The sequence below is a fragment of the Anomaloglossus baeobatrachus genome, chromosome 1 (assembly GCF_048569485.1).
Source record: "Anomaloglossus baeobatrachus isolate aAnoBae1 chromosome 1, aAnoBae1.hap1, whole genome shotgun sequence".
Taxonomy (NCBI): domain Eukaryota; kingdom Metazoa; phylum Chordata; class Amphibia; order Anura; family Aromobatidae; genus Anomaloglossus; species Anomaloglossus baeobatrachus.
The window spans coordinates 707,681,486-707,699,364 of NC_134353.1; the positions used below are offsets into that span (position 1 = coordinate 707,681,486).

At 44.0% G+C, this 17,879-nt stretch overlaps 1 protein-coding gene across 2 annotated transcripts in view; it reads right to left on the minus strand.

Annotated features, from left to right (window-relative positions):
* The window catches only part of PI4KA (phosphatidylinositol 4-kinase alpha), a 268,461-nt gene that overhangs the window by 15,750 nt on the left and 234,832 nt on the right, over nt 1–17,879 (minus strand). For both annotated transcript variants that reach the window (XM_075321257.1, XM_075321249.1), the window contains 8 exons: nt 17,750–17,803; nt 17,306–17,426; nt 16,613–16,742; nt 7,305–7,375; nt 6,308–6,380; nt 2,090–2,160; nt 1,896–2,002; nt 219–323 (listed from right to left, as the gene is read on the minus strand). In XM_075321257.1, the coding sequence (XP_075177372.1) occupies nt 219–323; nt 1,896–2,002; nt 2,090–2,160; nt 6,308–6,380; nt 7,305–7,375; nt 16,613–16,742; nt 17,306–17,426; nt 17,750–17,803 (732 nt within the window). The remainder of the gene's footprint in view (nt 1–218; nt 324–1,895; nt 2,003–2,089; nt 2,161–6,307; nt 6,381–7,304; nt 7,376–16,612; nt 16,743–17,305; nt 17,427–17,749; nt 17,804–17,879) is intronic.

Genomic DNA, 17,879 nt, shown 5'->3' on the forward strand with positions numbered 1-17,879 from the left:
TACTCATCGCAATTTATCAGTGATCCTCTCCTGGAAAGGTGCCAAATATTTTATACCAGACAAGGAAACAAATATTGGAATAACGTTATGATTATATGGTTTTGAGATGGGTTATTTCATATGGATAAATAAAACACATAAAAGTCATTAAAGAAATAAAATGGACAAATAGTCAATAAAGAAAGAAATAGAACATTTCCTTCGAAATTTCAACTCACCCCAGGAGCAGTCGCCACTACTCTGTATGGAAAGACAAAGAGGTCGAGTCCGACCAGCTGGAAAATGTTCTTGAATAAATCAATTATCTGCAGAGCCAGCATATCCTGCCAGGGAGAAAAGAGGTAAGAAGTAATTCAGGACAAAATCTTCGCTCCGAACATAGGGTTACTGGCGCTCTGTTCTACCAATTGTTCAGTAGAAATAAGAAGTAACAAACACATCCGAGTCAGCCGAATAGGCTTATTATTTCCTCACCCCTGAGATGAGCGGCTGCCAGTCACCTCTGCTATATAACGAATACACTCATAAAAGAAAAAAAATAATCACCTCCATTATATTTTTGTCCTCCTCTTTACAAACATAGGCCTTATAAAATGGTTTGTGTGTCTTACATATAAAATTTCAAGCCGTTTTCCCTGTTCATTGGGATATTACAAAAATTGAAAGGAACCAGCTCAACCCTGCTAAGATCCTGTGATGATCGGCCCAGAAGGACGCCACTCCTGCTAAACAACAATCAAATCCAAAACTCCTCTAGCCGAATGTCCAGATGAAAAAATAGAACTTTATTCGAAAATTATTAAAAGTGAAAAAAAGCATCTCCACAAACATCCAAAATCAGTATAGATAAATCCTACATGTTTCAGGCTATGAACCAATCCTTAATCCATGATGAAAGACTGGTATACAGTCTAAAATGTGTAGGATTTATCGACACTGTTTTTGGAGATGCGTTTCAGACGGTTAACCAGTCCTTAATCCATGATAAAACCTACGCGTTTCAGACTAAAACCAGTACTTACTTTTGATTAAGGATTGGTTTACACTCTGAAACACGTAGGATTATCTATACCGTCTTTCACGTTTAATCATTTTGGAATAAACTTCTATTTTTTATCTGAATGTATGCCTAGAGGAGTTTTTTAGTGGGCATAATGGGATTTGCCAGGCTACCATGCATATTACAATGTGAGCACTTCATGTACTGACATACTTCTACAGGAGTATAGTATACAGTGGAACCTTGGATTACGAGCATAATTGGTTTCGGGAGTGAGCTCTTAAACCAAGTTACTCTTATATCAAAGCAAATTTTCCCATAGGAAATAATTGAAATGCAGGCAATTCGTTCCACAACCCAATAATATTTATAGTATTTATAAAAACCTATTACAGTAATACAAAATAATGTACTGTATTCATATAAAATTATTACAGTACACTAATACAAAATACTGTACAGTAGAAAACATAAAACAAATTAACCTGCACATTAGGTTCCAATAGAATTGTTGGTGTGCGGGAGGTACAGTATAAGCAATGCGTAGTACTGGTTAGCCGAAAGAGTACAATACTGTATCCAAAAATGCAAATTGATAGAAATGCTAGATAGTATATACTGTACTGTGCAATAGTATACTGTATAGGGTGCATAGAGACAGAAAGTTACCTCCAGAGCTGGTCAGAGTGCGATGAAAGGATAGAACCAGAAGTGTACACGGTGGGAATTTGCTCTTATTGCAAAGCATTGCTCTTAAACCAAGTTACACATTTTTAAAAAGCTTTGCTGGTCTTGCAAAACGCTCTCAAACCAAGTTACTCTTAAACCAAGGTTCCACTGTAGTAGGAAACTGCACCTTTTTCCTTTTTATTTTTTTTAAATCCTATTTACTTACTTGTCTGCAGTCATCTCCAACTTTGAAGATGGCTGCTTGCCAGCATATCTTTTTATCCACATCTTCCTCCTCGCTTTCATCAATAGAGTCTGAGCGACATTGCAAACCTAAGAGTTGAAGACATTTTTAAGAATTGAATAATTTCTGAAAAAACAATTATATTAAATACATAATTGGCAGCAGCTTAAATGCACCTTCCTTCTCCAGCTCACTGACTCCACATCTCTTCACCTTGAACTTGGCAAGATATGGGGCTTTAGCGGCACTACAAGTACAAACACTTATTAGATTCTATAGGAATGGCATACATACAGCTAAAGGTACAGTATATCACACACACAATATCGCCGTGTGTTAGCGATACTGACTGATTTTTACTATTAGTACACAGCTCCTGGATGCAGTTTATGTTCTGAGTCAGTAAGTACACATACATACAAGCTATATATATATATTATATACACACACACACAGGTAGATAAACAGATAAATTAAAAAAAAAAAATAGGAAGAGCAAATAAAACTATGACAAGTGCAAAACCACCAACAAACCGTAAACCCTCAGGCAATAATATAAGCAACAAAAGGAGGCAGCACTCCAAAACTAAAGTGAAAAATTTGACTTTATTAGCCCACATGGCATGGCAACATTTCGGCTGTGGTAAAGGTTGGTCACACTGTGCACTTGGGTATATATACAGCTTTTGCTTCAACGCTGCCCACAAGTGTTCAATTGGGTTGTGGTCTGAAGACTGTGGGACCAATCCAGCACATCTGCTTCCTTGTCATTGAACAATTTCTTTGCAAATCTCAATGTATGCTTCGAGTTGTTGTCCTGCTAGAAAACTATTTTGTCTTTTTCATACCCAGAGTATTCGAATGTATAAAGTAACTCGTCTTGTAGGATACTCAAATATAGCTCAGCATTGGAGGCCACTATCGATTCTTGTCAAGTATCCCACACCTTTGGCTGTGAAACAACCCCACATCATCAGACTTCCGCCACCGAACTTGACAGTTCCTTCAATTTCTCGATCAGATAGCCCCTTTTTCTCTTGTTTCTGCCAGACCCATTTGCATCCATCAGAGGCTAGTTATTGACTTTCGTTTCATTGCTTCAAATCAACAGTTTCCAATCTTCTACTGTCTACTTTTTGCATTTAGTTTTTGCAAACTCAAGCCGATGTTTCTGATAACTATATTGAAGTCGAGGCTTCATCACATTTTTTTTGGGACACCATTCTAAGCTTGTGTAACCTGCGTTGCAATGTGCTTGCATGGACTACTGTGATCTCACTATTACGAAGCATACAAGCCACCTCCACTGCCGTGTTTATCGCACCAGAACTGATACACCTTGTGATGAGCAGATTTTTTTACTCCGATATTTTGCTTTGACGACCACCTCTTGGGTTTTGAATAGATGTACGGCATTAATTTTGTATTCTTCCAACTGTCTTGTCACTCACATGATTCAGTTTGGCAATTTAGTTGTCCGAGAAACTGCTATTGATGAGCTGGGTGATGCGGTTTCTCTTTTCTTGGGAAATCTTCATAGCTGCTGCTCGATTCAAACCAGTGACCGTTCACTTGGGAAGCGACCTAATAACACACTGAGCTATTAGGTAATGTGAGAACAGGTTGTAATTTGTAGCATACAAGAACAAAGATTTTTCCACCACCAGAAGCAAAACGGTAACAATGTAGTGACATGATAAGAATCTGCATAAGTAATCATATGCTAAATAATTGCAAGTCAAATTTATGTTTTCCTTTTTTTTGTTGTTTCTTCAATCTTGGGTTCTCTAACAGAGGCCTGGGAGTTTGAGGGTTCTGTGCAGGATCTTAGTTGTCCCCAACATTGTGCTCTTCTGAACAGTTAAGATGTTGTTCTTGGAATCTGTTGTAGCCATTCTTTCAACTTAGGGCTTACTGCTCTGAGTGCTCCTATTACCACTGGAATTGATGTTGCTTTCACCTTCCACATCCTCTCCAATTCTTCTTTGTGCCACCTGTATTTCTTCGGCTTCTCATATTCCTTCTTCCTGATGTCACTGTGATTTGGTACTGCCACATCTATTACTATTACTGTTTTATGATCCTTATCTACTATTATGATATTTTGTTGGTTAGCCAACAACTGCTTATCTGTCTGGATTTTGAAGTCCCACAGGATTTTTGCCCTTTCATTCTCCACAACTTCTGGAATTTCCCACCTGATCTTAAAGTGGCTTAGACCATATGCTGTACAGCTGTTCCTGTATGGAATTCCTGCTACTTGGTTGTGGCATTCGGTATACCCCGTTCCTGCTTGCATATTGCATCCTGCCGCTATATGTTGGACTGTTTCCGTTGCCTCTTTACATAGTCTGCACTTTGGGTTTGGTAGATCCCTGTTACTATGGATCTGGTGCTTAGCGCCTTTTCTTTTGCGGCTATGATCAGTATCTCTGTTCTTTCTTGTGGAGTCCAGGTTTCTCAAGCCATTGGTAGGATTTCCTCATATCAGAACCCTCTAATATCTATAAATGGTACATCCCGTGCAATGGCTTATCTTGCTATGGTATTTCATGTTTATTCCTCTTTCCAGGACGGTTTTGTTGCTGCCTTAGACTGTCTCAGCATTTCATCTTTTGGTGCCATTTTTCTGATGTATTCCTGGATACTCTTTGTTTTGTCTGTGATGGCGGCTCGGACACTTATCAAGCCTTGACCACCATCTTTTCTGTTAGTTTACAATCTTTGCGTGTTGGATTTTGGGTGGATGTAAGGTGCAGATGGTCCATCTCAAGTTGTGATAATAGCTTTTTTTTATGACATTGAAACGTTGAGTACTAATTGTTTCCCGGGCACGACACGCAGGTCTTATATGCATGAGATATACAGCAGTACGAGATCCCAATTAAAACAACCTTATTACAGCTTAGTGAAGAATTTGGAAATTAAGCTATAAAACCCAATATACCGATATCCATCCATAGTTTCTTCATAATTTTCAGGTCTGCTGTTGTAATAACATTTCATCAGATCCAGATTCTCTTGCCCTGTTCATGTATGGTTTGCTCCAGTGGCCCATTTATCATCAGATTGTCCTGGATCCTCAACATCTGACGCGGACCTTGTTAATCCGGGCAAAGTCCGAGCTGGTATGACTCTGCGTGACACTGTCATATTCCATGGAGGTTGGCATTAGTGTTCGGCGCTTGCCCCAGTACCCATGCTGGTAGGGTATATAATAACATTTTTCTGAGCCCCAGCATTTAAAGGTTGTGCACTTAACCACTACACTATACCAGCCGCTATATATGCTGCCAGGACTCAGAGAAAGCTTGTGAATCTTGCTTTTCCACAATGATTTATTGATAGCTCTACCTCTATATGAATGCATGCATGAAATAATCAGTTCGGGAAGGATATGCATTTTTAAAATCTTCCTTCCTGTAAGGTCTGTACAGACAGTGCAGCAGGTTGTGGTTTAGGACAGCTACAACTAATAGGAGGTAATTGTCAAAGAAATATCAATACATTAACAAAGCGTCCAGGCAAAGATGGAGTACTGCCCCACTACCAGGAGAGCAGGCTATGGCAGGGGAGATGCATACAGATACTATAATGATAATGAAATGACTCTGCTCATGTTATCTCAGCCTATACAGCAAAGCTGACAGGTGAGCTTTGGAAAATGAGCTTCAGAATAAAGACTTGATTTAAAAAGGAGAAGGTAAAGTGTGTGTGCACAAAAATGTACAATGTCGCATCTCATACAGACTTGTCAGAAAATACTACTGGAGGGTGTAGGGTAACCCAAACCCCATCAATTGCTAGAATGAAGGGCCTGTTAGAACTACTGTACTTTTTTAGCAACACTAGAAGGACCTGTTCTTATGCCATTACAATCTATATCCCAACAGCATGTCTCTGGAACATAATGGTTGTGTCGTGCGACTGACACATTGCTACAATCGCAGTGACACTTGCATGAAATGATTTATTATGGTATTGCCTTGCGACAGAGTTAAAAATGTTTCCAAATGTCCCCAATGTGGCCGCTTTCTGTCCAGCCAAATCACAGCTGGAAAATAGTCATAGGACAGCAAGCTGAAGACGAGCTGCACATATATGTTTTTGTTGCACGACAACAATTCTCAGAAAAGTCCTGCAACAAATGTTACCATGTAACCCAAGTCTTAAAAGAGATTATTCTAGTGATCCGTGGGAGCTTTCATGATACCCACAGATCTAATTTTTTGTCATGGATTTATAGAATGTGATAGTTACCCCCCCACCCCTCCCTCTCCCAAATAAATATGTAAAAAATAATAATTTGGAAAAAAAAAAAAATAATTACCCTCCTCCCTTCCCCCCAAAAAAACAACAAACATTTTCCCATTTTCAAAATATATAATTTTCACCTTTGCATGGGTGCTCCAGAATTGTAGTCAATATCCAACACTATAGCTTCTGGGTTACTGGGCAAGTAACAACCTGAAACAGGACATCGAATGAAAATACATATCACACACTAAAATAATACAGCCATCCAACAGCACACGAATATACTATAATTACCCCCTAATTTTACAAGTAATAGGTCGAGCTCACACAAGTGTATTTCACGGTCTGTCGACGGTCGGCATTGCGCGGTCCGTTATACAGTAGTCGGCAGTGCGCGGTCCGTTATACAGTAGTCGGGAGTGCGCGGTCCGTTATACAGTAGTCGGCAGTGCGCGGTCCGTTATACAGTAGTCGGCAGTGCGCGGTCCGTTATACAGTAGTCGGCAGTGCGCGGTCCGTTATACAGTAGTCGGCAGTGCGTGGTCCGTTATACAGTAGTCGGCAGTGCGCGGTCCGTACACAGTAGTCGGCAGTGCGCGGTCCGTACACAGTAGTCGGCAGTGCGCGGTCCGTACACAGTAGTCGGCAGTGCGCGGTCCGTACACAGTAGTCTGCATTGCACGGTCTGTATACAGTAGTCTGCATTGCACGGTCTGTATACAGTAGTCTGCATTGCACGGTCTATATACAGTAATCTGCATTGCACGGTCTGTATACAGTAGTCTACACTGCATGGTCTGTATACAGTAGTCTGCATTGCATGGTCTGTATACAGTAGTCTGCATTGCATGGTCTGTATACAGTAGTCTGCATTGTATGGTCTGGCGGTGGGTATCCAACCAGATCCTCATATGTTTTTATGAGGCTTGTAAGTTTGGATCAGGAGTCCAGCAGTTAATCTGGGCACTGTTGTGTGTATAGAGAGAGAAATACGCTGGTTTGACCACAGCCTTATAGAGATATAGAAACCAGACATTTACCAGTACTTCAAAACGGCACTAACTGGATTAAAATAAAACTTTAACATGTCATAACATAAATATCTCTAAATAAGAAAGACGCAATAGACCTTACCTGGCTGCACCTTTACTTCAGACAGGGCATTAAGACAAGCTTTTTTCCGTTCATCACCTTTTGGGTATGGTCTGGCAATAAAAAATAAGCAATATTTGTAACACAGATACACATGTGAAGATGAAATGAGATTCCGTTAAAATCAAAGAGAAGAAGGTAATAGTGATACAAAACAGCCCCATACATAAGCAATGTAAATCATCATTTCATCAGACACACAGTGGGCAGAATAATGATCACTTGACGCCATGCGATGCAAAAGACATTCTGCTTATTTCAGTATTTGTGTGTTTGGATTGACTTGTTCAGCATTTCCGTAACAGAGAAAAGAAAGACAAAGACTACCCGTCCTGGGATAAAAAAAAAAAATCTGGGGGGCGGAGCCGGACATGGCCGAGTGAGGAAGCAGCTTCTCTGAGCTCCTCTCTGCAGAACTCCATAGCACTGGCCCAAGACTCCAAAATGGGCAAATTAACGGGCAAAAAGGCCACAGCACGAACCCCAAAGAAGGCCCCCATGGCTCAAGGCAAAATCGGGGCATATCTGTCTAATCCACGGGGCTCCAGCGCTCTATCGCAGCCCGAGCTGGAAAGGCAGCAAGAATCGCGGCCTGCTGACCCGATAACTGACCTCAGGACGTCGGTGGAGAGGCGGGGGTCGACAGTGGAGTCGCGGGGTCCCGGGGGAGCCGCGGTGACCACCGACGGCAGTGGCGGTCACGGGCGGGGGGATGTGCGGAGGAGCGGCCGACAACATGAATCAGAGGCCCCACTCCAAAATGGCCGCCGCACGCTTCCAGACCAGGCCCTGCAGCGTCAGCAAGATGACCCCTCAGCGGCAGCATCACCGCCCGCTACCCCTTCATCGCAGCCCGCGATGGGAATGGAACTTCCCGGTGGCCGGCAGTACATCGACTTACCTCCGGTCGCTTCCAGATGCCTAATGCCTCTTCAGCCTGCAGCACACACGCAGACAGGCTCTGGAGCGGCGTTCGGGAAACATCCATTACAGCAGCGCTCCCAGAGTGAGGGGGCCCCGCGGTCACCAGTCTCCCGCGTTGTCAACAGCACCACCGATGGAGGTAGGAAACAAAGCCCGGGCACCCCGGCCCCACCGCATACCAAAATCTCCAGCCCGCAGGCGTTAACTGGACTGGGGGAGGGGGGAAGGGGCACAGTCATGGCTGGCGACGGCAGCCCCCCATCATTTGCAAAAGGCACAATTATTTACCTGACGGCCCCCCCTATAACATCGCCATATACGGGCACTCATGTGGAGCAGAGGGGATCCTACAGCATCCAAGGGCCCCAAGACCAGACTGGGGGGAACCTCCAAGGGCCCCCTCATTATACACCCCCTGCGAGGTGGTCCACGGGCTCCTCAAGGGAAAATAGCCCGACGGGCCCAGGAGGTAGCATGGTGGCAACCACTAAAGATCAGTGGAATGATGGGCCCAGGGCACCAGGGACCCCTCCACAACAGATTACCACAGTAGCACACTTGGGAGGACATATAAGCACCTCTAGAAGTTCACAAATACTATATGACCCAGCTTTGCAGGACTCTATCGGCTCTTTTTCCACAACATCTTTCTCCACTAATGTGATAAATGAAGAGCGTCCAGCATCCTTAGCAGACCTACGGTCCCTTTTCCAAGCAATGCCCACTAAAAATGATATAGCTGCTCTGGCCAACCAGGTAGTGGCAGAATGTAAGCAAGAATTTGCCCAGCTACGGATGGACCTTTCTTCACTCACCCAAAGGGTGGATGTCCTTACAGACCAACAAACAACATCTCAAGCTGACATCCAATCTGTCCAATCCACACTGCAGGTTCAGTCCAAGCAGCTATTCTCTCTCCAACAGCACGTGGACGACTTAGAGAATAGAAATCGAAGAAATAACCTGCGTATCAGGGGTCTGCCGGAGTCAATTGCCCCTCCTGACATACCTTCAGTCCTTATCTCAATCTTTAATAATTTACTAAAAAGACCACCCGGGGCCCCCCTGGAACTTGACAGGGCCCACAGGGCATTACGCCCCCCGGACCCAGGGGACCCCCGCCCGAGAGACATTGTATGCAGGGTGCACTATTTTGCAGCAAAGGAAGCTATCCTTCAAGCAGCTCGAAAGAAACAGTCCCTAACGTACAATGGATCTACAATACGCATCATGCCGGATCTTTCGAGACACACCCTAGCTCAGAGGGCGGTTCTCAAACCCTTGTTGGATGTCATTAGAGAAAGGGGTCTCCCGTTTCGTTGGGGTTTTCCCTTTTCTCTGTCGGTACAAAAAAATTCAAGATGGTGGGTAATGCGGTCACCAGAAGACCTCCCATCCTTTACCTCAAACCTGGGTCTACCCCCAGTCTCCATCTCTCAATGGCCCACCACCTTGCTCCAACCGTGGGTCCCAAGGGAACGCCCAGCCCCTCCCCAAGCAAATCCATCCCCCGTTCATGCAAGGGGACTCCCCCCGAGAGAGATTCGGGGCCGGAGACTGGGCCGTCCGAGATAAAGGTCAAGATATCGGGGACTACCCAATGTATCGTAAACTTTAACTAGCTAAGTACATAGACTTTACTTTCTAACCTGCCGAGTGCCCAAGGCCCTTATTACTCAAACTTTTGATTATATGCGCCAGTGTTTATGGTAATCTCTAATGTTAACAGTATACTACGGAGCTATCAACGGTTATGTCTGATCTTTTTCTCCCCCAAGTAGGTCGGGACCCTCTGTCTTGCCCGGGTGCGGCGGACAAGCTCCCCCGGAACGTTTGTTCTCAGCTAGTGTATTGTGCGGGAGCTATACCCCTGCTGTTTTCTCTGCTCCAACTCCTATTCTTTTTACTCTTCATCTGCCTTCCACAGTTCACACTTCCTTCTCCCTCCCCAAATGGTGGCCGAGACGGGCTAGTCCGTCCTTATATCTCATGTACCTATAACACTTCAATCTTTTACAGATGGCCAACCTGACAATCGCCTCCTTCAATGCTAAGGGTCTTAACGTGCCGGAGAAGAGAGCACAGGTCCTCTACCACTTCCACAAGCACAAGGTGAAAATAGTATGTTTTCAAGAAACGCATTTCAAACAGGGACACGCCCCTATCTTAAAGAACAAGTACTACCAAACCTGGTTATTTTCAGATAACCCAGAATCCCGCTCAAAGGGAGTGGCGATTGCCATTCACAAGTCTCTTCCACATCAAATTATAAACTGCACATCAGACGGTACGGGACGGTATATTATCCTCTCACTAATAGCTGGAGACCAAACATTCACAATCATAAATGCTTACGCCCCAAACCAGAGACAAGATGACTTTCTGGCTAGCCTTGCCGACACTGCGATGCCCCTGATTAGAGGTACAGCAATTCTCTGTATTGACCTCAATGCTACTCTGGACCCTACATTAGATAACTCCAAGGGGAAGTCCAGCATTTCATACACCACCATCAAACGTATCAAAAGGGTTCTATTAAGTATCCAGCTGTTTGACACTTGGAGAATAACACATCCGTCAGATAGAGACTATAGTTTCTACTCGCACTCACAAGATTCCTACAGTCGTATAGACTACATCTTTATACAGCACAATGCTCTCCCTTGGGTCCGACAGACTGGAATAGGCAGCATATTGTGGTCAGACCACGCCCCAGTATACTGTGAGGTAGAGGTTCCTTCCCTCCCAGCCCCTGCGGGAACATGGCGGCTTAATGAATCTTTGCTCATGGATGAGCTCTGTGTTTCTGATGTGCTGACCACGATCACTCAGTTTTCAGAGGATCATTTGGCAGACGACACAGCCCCCACGTTTAAGTGGGAGGCACTGAAGTGCGTCTTGAGGGGCACTTTCATCAAACATGGAGCCCGTATTAAAAAAGAAAAGGCCCAGAATCTATTAGAGGCCCTCCGCAAGGTCTCGGGGTTAGAGCTTGCTCATAAGCGGGCCCTATCAGCCACCACCTTACAGGCCCTCTTGCAGGCCAGATTACAGGTCAAGAAATTGTTGGATGCGTCATACCAGCGCCTGTTGCAAGTGGGAAGGGGGAAATTTTATGAATTCGGGGATAAGCCGGGCAGACTATTGGCAAATGCACTGAAGGAAGGGAAAGCCCACACTCTAATTCCCTGCATTAAAAATACAAGAGACGAGATGCTCTATGCTACTCCTGATATCTCTTCTGCCTTCCATGCGTACTATTCCAAATTATACAATCTGACCCCTCAGGTTCCTGAGATAGACCACGAGCCCCCTACAATGCCCTCTCCCTTTCAACCTCTTAATAAGTCCACAATTGAGGACCTCGAGAAGCCATTTCTTCTTGAGGACATTCTGTCAGTAATCCGTGACACACCCGGTAACAAAAGTCCCGGCCCGGATGGATTCCCAGCCAAATTTTATAAGACGTTTGCAGAACAGTTAGCACCCCTAATGCTCCTTTCTTTTAATGCGATATCAGATGAGACCCCATTCCCTCCCCACTCCACGACAGCTCATGTGGCTTTGCTCCGAAAACCTGGTAAAGACCCTACCGCATGTAGCAGCTTCAGACCAATATCGTTGCTCAATGTGGATTTGAAGATCTACGCTAAGCTTCTTGCAAACAGACTCAATCCCCTTTTGCCAGATCTGGTGCACTTGGACCAGGTAGGATTCGTTCCTGGTAGGGAAGCAAGGGACAACACCCTAAAAACCCTAGACCTGGTCCAACATGCTCACACCCAAAAAATCCCCATGATGATGTTATCGTTAGACGCCGAAAAGGCATTCGATAGAATTTCCTGGCATTCTATCTCTCAGACTTTGTCCCATGTTGGTTTTGGTCCAACCTTCTCATCTAAAATTTTGGCCTTATACTGTTCCCCGACCGCGCGTCTAAAGATTAATGGCACCCTGTCGAGTCCCTTTGATATCCATAACGGGACTCGACAGGGAAGCCCCCTATCCCCATTGCTTTATATCTTAGTTATGGAGCATCTGTTGTCGGCCATCCGGCTTAACCCCGACATACGAGGGATTAAAGTTGCCACTCAAGAATATAAATGCGCCGCCTTCGCGGATGACCTACTTATTTATGTGCAAAACCCACTCACTTCCCTTCCATCCTTAATGCGTGAACTCAATCGTTTTAGCAAATGGTCCAATTTTAAAATCAACCTTGACAAATCTGAAGCCCTAAACATATCACTTTCCCAAGCAACAGTAGATGCTATAAAACCAAACTTCCCCTTCAAATGGCCACCACACGGCAGTATCGGCTACCTAGGTATCACTATCCCATCTGATGTAACCAGACTTTTCCAGCTTAATTTTCAAAACTTTCTCTCCAAACTCGAGAGGGACCTGACTATATGGCATAGAGGCACCCTCTCATGGTTCGGTAGGATCAGTGCCCTCAGGATGACAGCCCTGCCCAGACTGCTCTACTTACTCCAGACGGTCCCGGTATATGTCCCGGCGTCGTACTGGGTAAAGTTACAGCGCCTGTTTAATCAATTTGTGTGGTCCAAGGGACGGTCCCGACTCGGGAGGAATGTCCTAACTAGGACCAAGGGGGCGGGAGGGGTGGGGCTGCCTGACTGTCGGCGTTATTATCTGGCTGCTGCCCATGCAAGGGTCTTAGACCTCTTACATAACTCTGGATCGAAGCTCTGGGTCCGCCTGGCACACGACCTGTGCCCCTTATCTATTCTATCCATGCCATGGAACTGGCCACTTCTTACCAAACATAAGATAGGAATGTCCTACACCACTAAACAAACATTACAATCAGTACACTCAATGCCACGGATTAAGCGCCTGCTCCAGACTCAGGGACCCCTCATGCCACTGACGGATAACCCTGACTTTTTACCAGGGGCATCGTCTAATAACTTCTTGGGAAGCTCAAAACAGAACCCCCTGAGACTGGGACAGGTGGCACCAGAAGGGGTTCTTCTCCCACTTCCGGACATTGTGGGGCAGAGAGAATTCAAAATGCGGTTCTACTTTGAATATGCCCAACTTAAACATTTCATAACCACGCAGGGGCTAGACCTAACTTGTCCCTTATCTCCAACCCCTTTTGAACTTCTCTGTACAGGGACTCCCGACACTAGACATGCAATATCAAGGATTTATGGGATCTTGACAGCAGCAGCAGAAACACCACTTCCTCGCTTCTGTGCTGCTTGGGAGGCAGAGCTCGGCCAGACATTCTCCAGGGGTCAATGGGAACGATGCTTCCGCCTGACCCACAAGTCAGCGGTTGCAACGAGAATGCAAGAGACTTGCTACAAAATTCTCTCCAGGTGGTACAAGGTCCCGTCATCCCTTCATAAGTGGTGCCCCGAAATCCCTGACACGTGCTGGCGGTGCGGAGCACAGGGAGGTACCATGGCCCATATCTGGTGGTATTGTCCGAGCTTGGCGGCCTTCTGGAGCAAGGTGCTGGTGGGCATCCAGGAGGTCACAGGGATCTTAGTCCCCAGTCGCCCCGAGGCAGCCCTATTATTTATGTTTAAAATACCGGAAAAGGTGTATAAAAAATCTCTTACCGGACATTTGCTCCAGGCCGCCAAGACAGTAATCCCACGACATTGGAAAGACCCTACTCCCCCGTCCATAGAGGAATGGGTGACAGAAGTAAATGTAATACACCGCATGGAGATGGTAATGGCTCAATCGCGAGGCCAGCTAGTGGAAGCCTCCTCTAAATGGTATCAGTGGGAATCTTTTCTCTCTGACCCAAGGTTTCTTGCCCTCGTTGACCCTCAGTAAACAAGACCCTCAGCTAGCCGCACCTTCCATAGTCATTTTCATTCTTTTCAGGTTCACGCCCAACAGACGGGACGCCAGTCTCGGCCAACATATTCCTATCCACATCTTTCCCCCTACGGTTCTCCCCCTCTTGTCTCCCCCACCCACTTCTGATCTACTCTTTTCCTTGTTCTTCCTTCTTTACCTTTACTTTGGTTTCTTGTTTTCTATTAGTAAGTCATGTTGTTTGATTATTTCCTCAACGACAGTTGTGAAGATTACTGAGCCTGTGGCCTTTAGCCACCGTGATGGCTCCTTGTTTATCAAATTTGTATTCAATGGTTTGCAATGTTGTTGTACTCTTTCCTTTGAAAACCAATAAAACTTTAAATTGGAAAAAAAAAAAAAAAAAAAATCTGACTAGAAAACGTTAAAACTTATTACTTAGATTGTAACAAACTGTTTTCCCAGCTTTATAGCACCACTCCAGCGTTGTTGTTTTTTTGGCGCTGCAGTGATGCTTTAAATGCAAGTCCCCTGCCTTTGTCTTATACTCAGCCCCTCTGGCGTTTTCACCTTTTTTCAGTGTTGCCCTGGTCCCACAAGGCCATGTGTGCCCATAATTTCTGACTGGCCGGAAGTCATCAGTTACATATGAAGTGCTCAATAGAACTCCATGAGAGCCAGAATGAGGCTCTCAGAGATGCACTGATTTGTGACCTCTGGCGTGCTCCATTAAACACTAGAGCTGCTGGCAGGTCACAAATAGCAAGAGACTGACCGGAGAGATGCTGGGAAAAGATGAAGATGGTAGTAGGAGAGTATAAGAACGAAGGGCAGGAGACTTACATTTAAAGGCTGGAAAGACATCTAAGAGTAAAATCGGTCCGACTGGGCTGAAAAAAACTCGGCCGATTTTAGTTCACGTTAGGTGCGAGTGCAACGCAAGTGCGATGCTATTTCTGAATAAATTAATGATTTGGCTCGCGTGTGCGACGCGTGTGTGTCGCGTTTGCGATGCTAGTTTCCTGCAACATCTTAACTAGATAAAAGCTATTACACATGTGTCAGTTAATTTACCTTTGGGAATGTGATGTCAGATTCATCTGTTGAATATTTAATGAGCATAGTTCCTGCCACACTCGCAAATGTGAACGCTGGTGCGCGTGTGTGATCCTACTTTTAATCCGCTTCCATAGGGAATCATTGAGAAAAATGGTTCGAGAAACTCGCAAAAAAGCAGCATGCTGCGATTTTTTTCTCAGTCCGATTTGGACTGAGAAAAAAAAAATCGCAAATGCGAGCTGAATCATTCCCTAACATGTGTCCGATTCCAATGCAAGTTTTTCTCGCATTGCTCTACTGCGAGAAACTCGTAAGTGAGAAGCAGCCCAAAGCATTACTCTAGTGCTGAAGTAAAAAAAAAAACAACACTGGAGGGGTGCTGTAAACAGTTTTGTGCATGGACTTTCTTCATTTGCCTAATAAAACTGATTGGAGACATCTGTATTACCCCTTATCACATTTCCTTGAATACTTCTAATTCCAGCAATCACCATTACACATGAATAGCAGATTTCTATGATGTCAGGGAAGGGGTGCAGTGGGATCAGTGATGAAAAATCAGCTCCAGATGGTTTTCCACTTTGAATGAAACCCCCTGACGGATAGCAATGTTCACATAATGGGGCGGAAGAACACTAATTTCAGTTTCATGGGTGCTGTAATGTTTAGTAAAGCAGAATTAAGTAAGGTTTCAATTCTCCTTACCTGTGATGTGAATCTGTACTGAAGCAAAATATGAAAAAAAAAATGGAAAGCCCGCAGAATGGACAGACAAAGGAGCTGACATGGGGTTTCAGCAGAAAACACTTGCTACAGAAATGTTCTGCAAAGACTTACCCCAATAGCTAGTATGTTACTGCAACACAGTCATTTCATACCTCCATAGCCAGGGTCACACTGGTGTATAGCATCTGAAGCTAGAGACTCGGATGCTATATGCTAATGACAATTGGCTCGGGTTCTGCTGCGAGTGTGACAGTATCATTCACAGTGATCCAGTTCTCTTGCATGTGAGAATCATATCACAGGTACAAAGAAAATGGAGAACTTAATTTCTCCATATTCTCCATTGCCTGTCTTGGCGTATATCAGACTGCACTCAGATGACATCCACGTGCAGTATGATGTTTCACATGCACCCATACACTTGAATGAGTGCACATGATCAGAGATACGCTGCTCACTGTAGCATGCAGAGAAATTTTTCTTGTGCGGAATCAGCATAGAAAAAAAAAAGCTGATAGACACTGCTCCATAGTATAACATTGGAGTAAGTGCTAACTGATGAAACTTCAGACAGCACTCGATCGATTCATATGCAAATTTGAGCGTAACCAAATAAAACGTTCTGTCCTCAGTTTACAGAGTGCCAATGGTGCTGAGATTTTATATTTGTCTTGACAACACGAATAGCTGAAAGCTAAGTGTTCCGCATGTAGAAACTACAACATAATGGCAGTTATCCAGAAGTTGTAAGAACAGAGAAGATACAAAAGGCTTACTTTATAATGGCAGAAACGTTGGTTATTTTATTGAAAAAGTCAAATTCTCGCTGGTAGAAGTCTTTGGCAGGCCCTGACAGTGATCCTGTGATCTCCTCCATGAGCTGCTCCAGTAGATCGCCAATGTCAGCTGTAGATGATAACAGAACATCCATATCAAACCAATGGTGGTCCAAGATCTGAATAGAAGCTAGTATACAGTAACTGTAAGCGCCCCATACAGTGATAGGGCGACTGTTCTCTGCCTTCTTTTCTGCCAGAATTGATCAGTCATTATCAAAATTGTCAATTCTGAGGTAAAATCTGTATTCAGTGAAGCCTTTCCCATTACTGAGATAGGAGATGGCAGTTGGAACTGATGAGAGTCTATGACAATGGGAGGAGGGAGGCGCTAGAGGCAGGGGGAGGTGCTAGAGGCAGAGAGCTCTGCTCTTCTCTCTTCTATCTACATGGAATCTCATCCACACCAACTGCCATATCCTATCACAGTAATGGTAAAGTCTTCAATAAATTCAGATTTTATCTCAAAATTGAGAATTTTGATACTTGATAAATTCTGGCAGAGAAAGAAGCAAATTTGTCTGATAAGATGTATTACACAGTTGCTTAATTTTAGGTGTACTATTGATTTATGAAGTAAAAATTAAAATGACGGTTATGCTAAAGAAATCTCTTAAGATTGTCACTACTTACGGTCCTTCTGGTGTCCTTCTTCATCTAGATAAATGTTTGTTTTCATGTTCCAGATAAACTGATGAGCCAAAAGTTGGGACTTGGCTGCTGCCCACAGAATGTATTCCCGAACATAACCCATCTGCACAAATTATAGTATATTTTTGTGGAATTGATAAAAAAAAAATAATAAGATACAGAATCTTTTCAGCTATCCATATGATGCAAAAAAATAAAACAGTGACCGCTAACCTGGCGTATGTAGAGCCAAAAGCGGCAAATAATTATCCACAAAAGCAGCACATACTAATAGTCATGATTGTCTTGAGATGGTTGCACAAGATACATTTTACTTATGCAAATTATATATATTCGTACAAATTATGGATTGACCTTTAGTTGGCTTCTATCTATTCAGTACAAACTTTTAGGTAATATATGGAAACATCAATAGGAAGAACTCACCTTGTCATATCTCAGGGCTTGAACGATTTGTGGAATGTAAAAGAGAATGGCATCCTGAAAATTAAAAGAAAAAAAGAAACACAACAGACAAAAGAGTAAATTAGGAGGTCGAAGGCTAAAAAGGAATAAA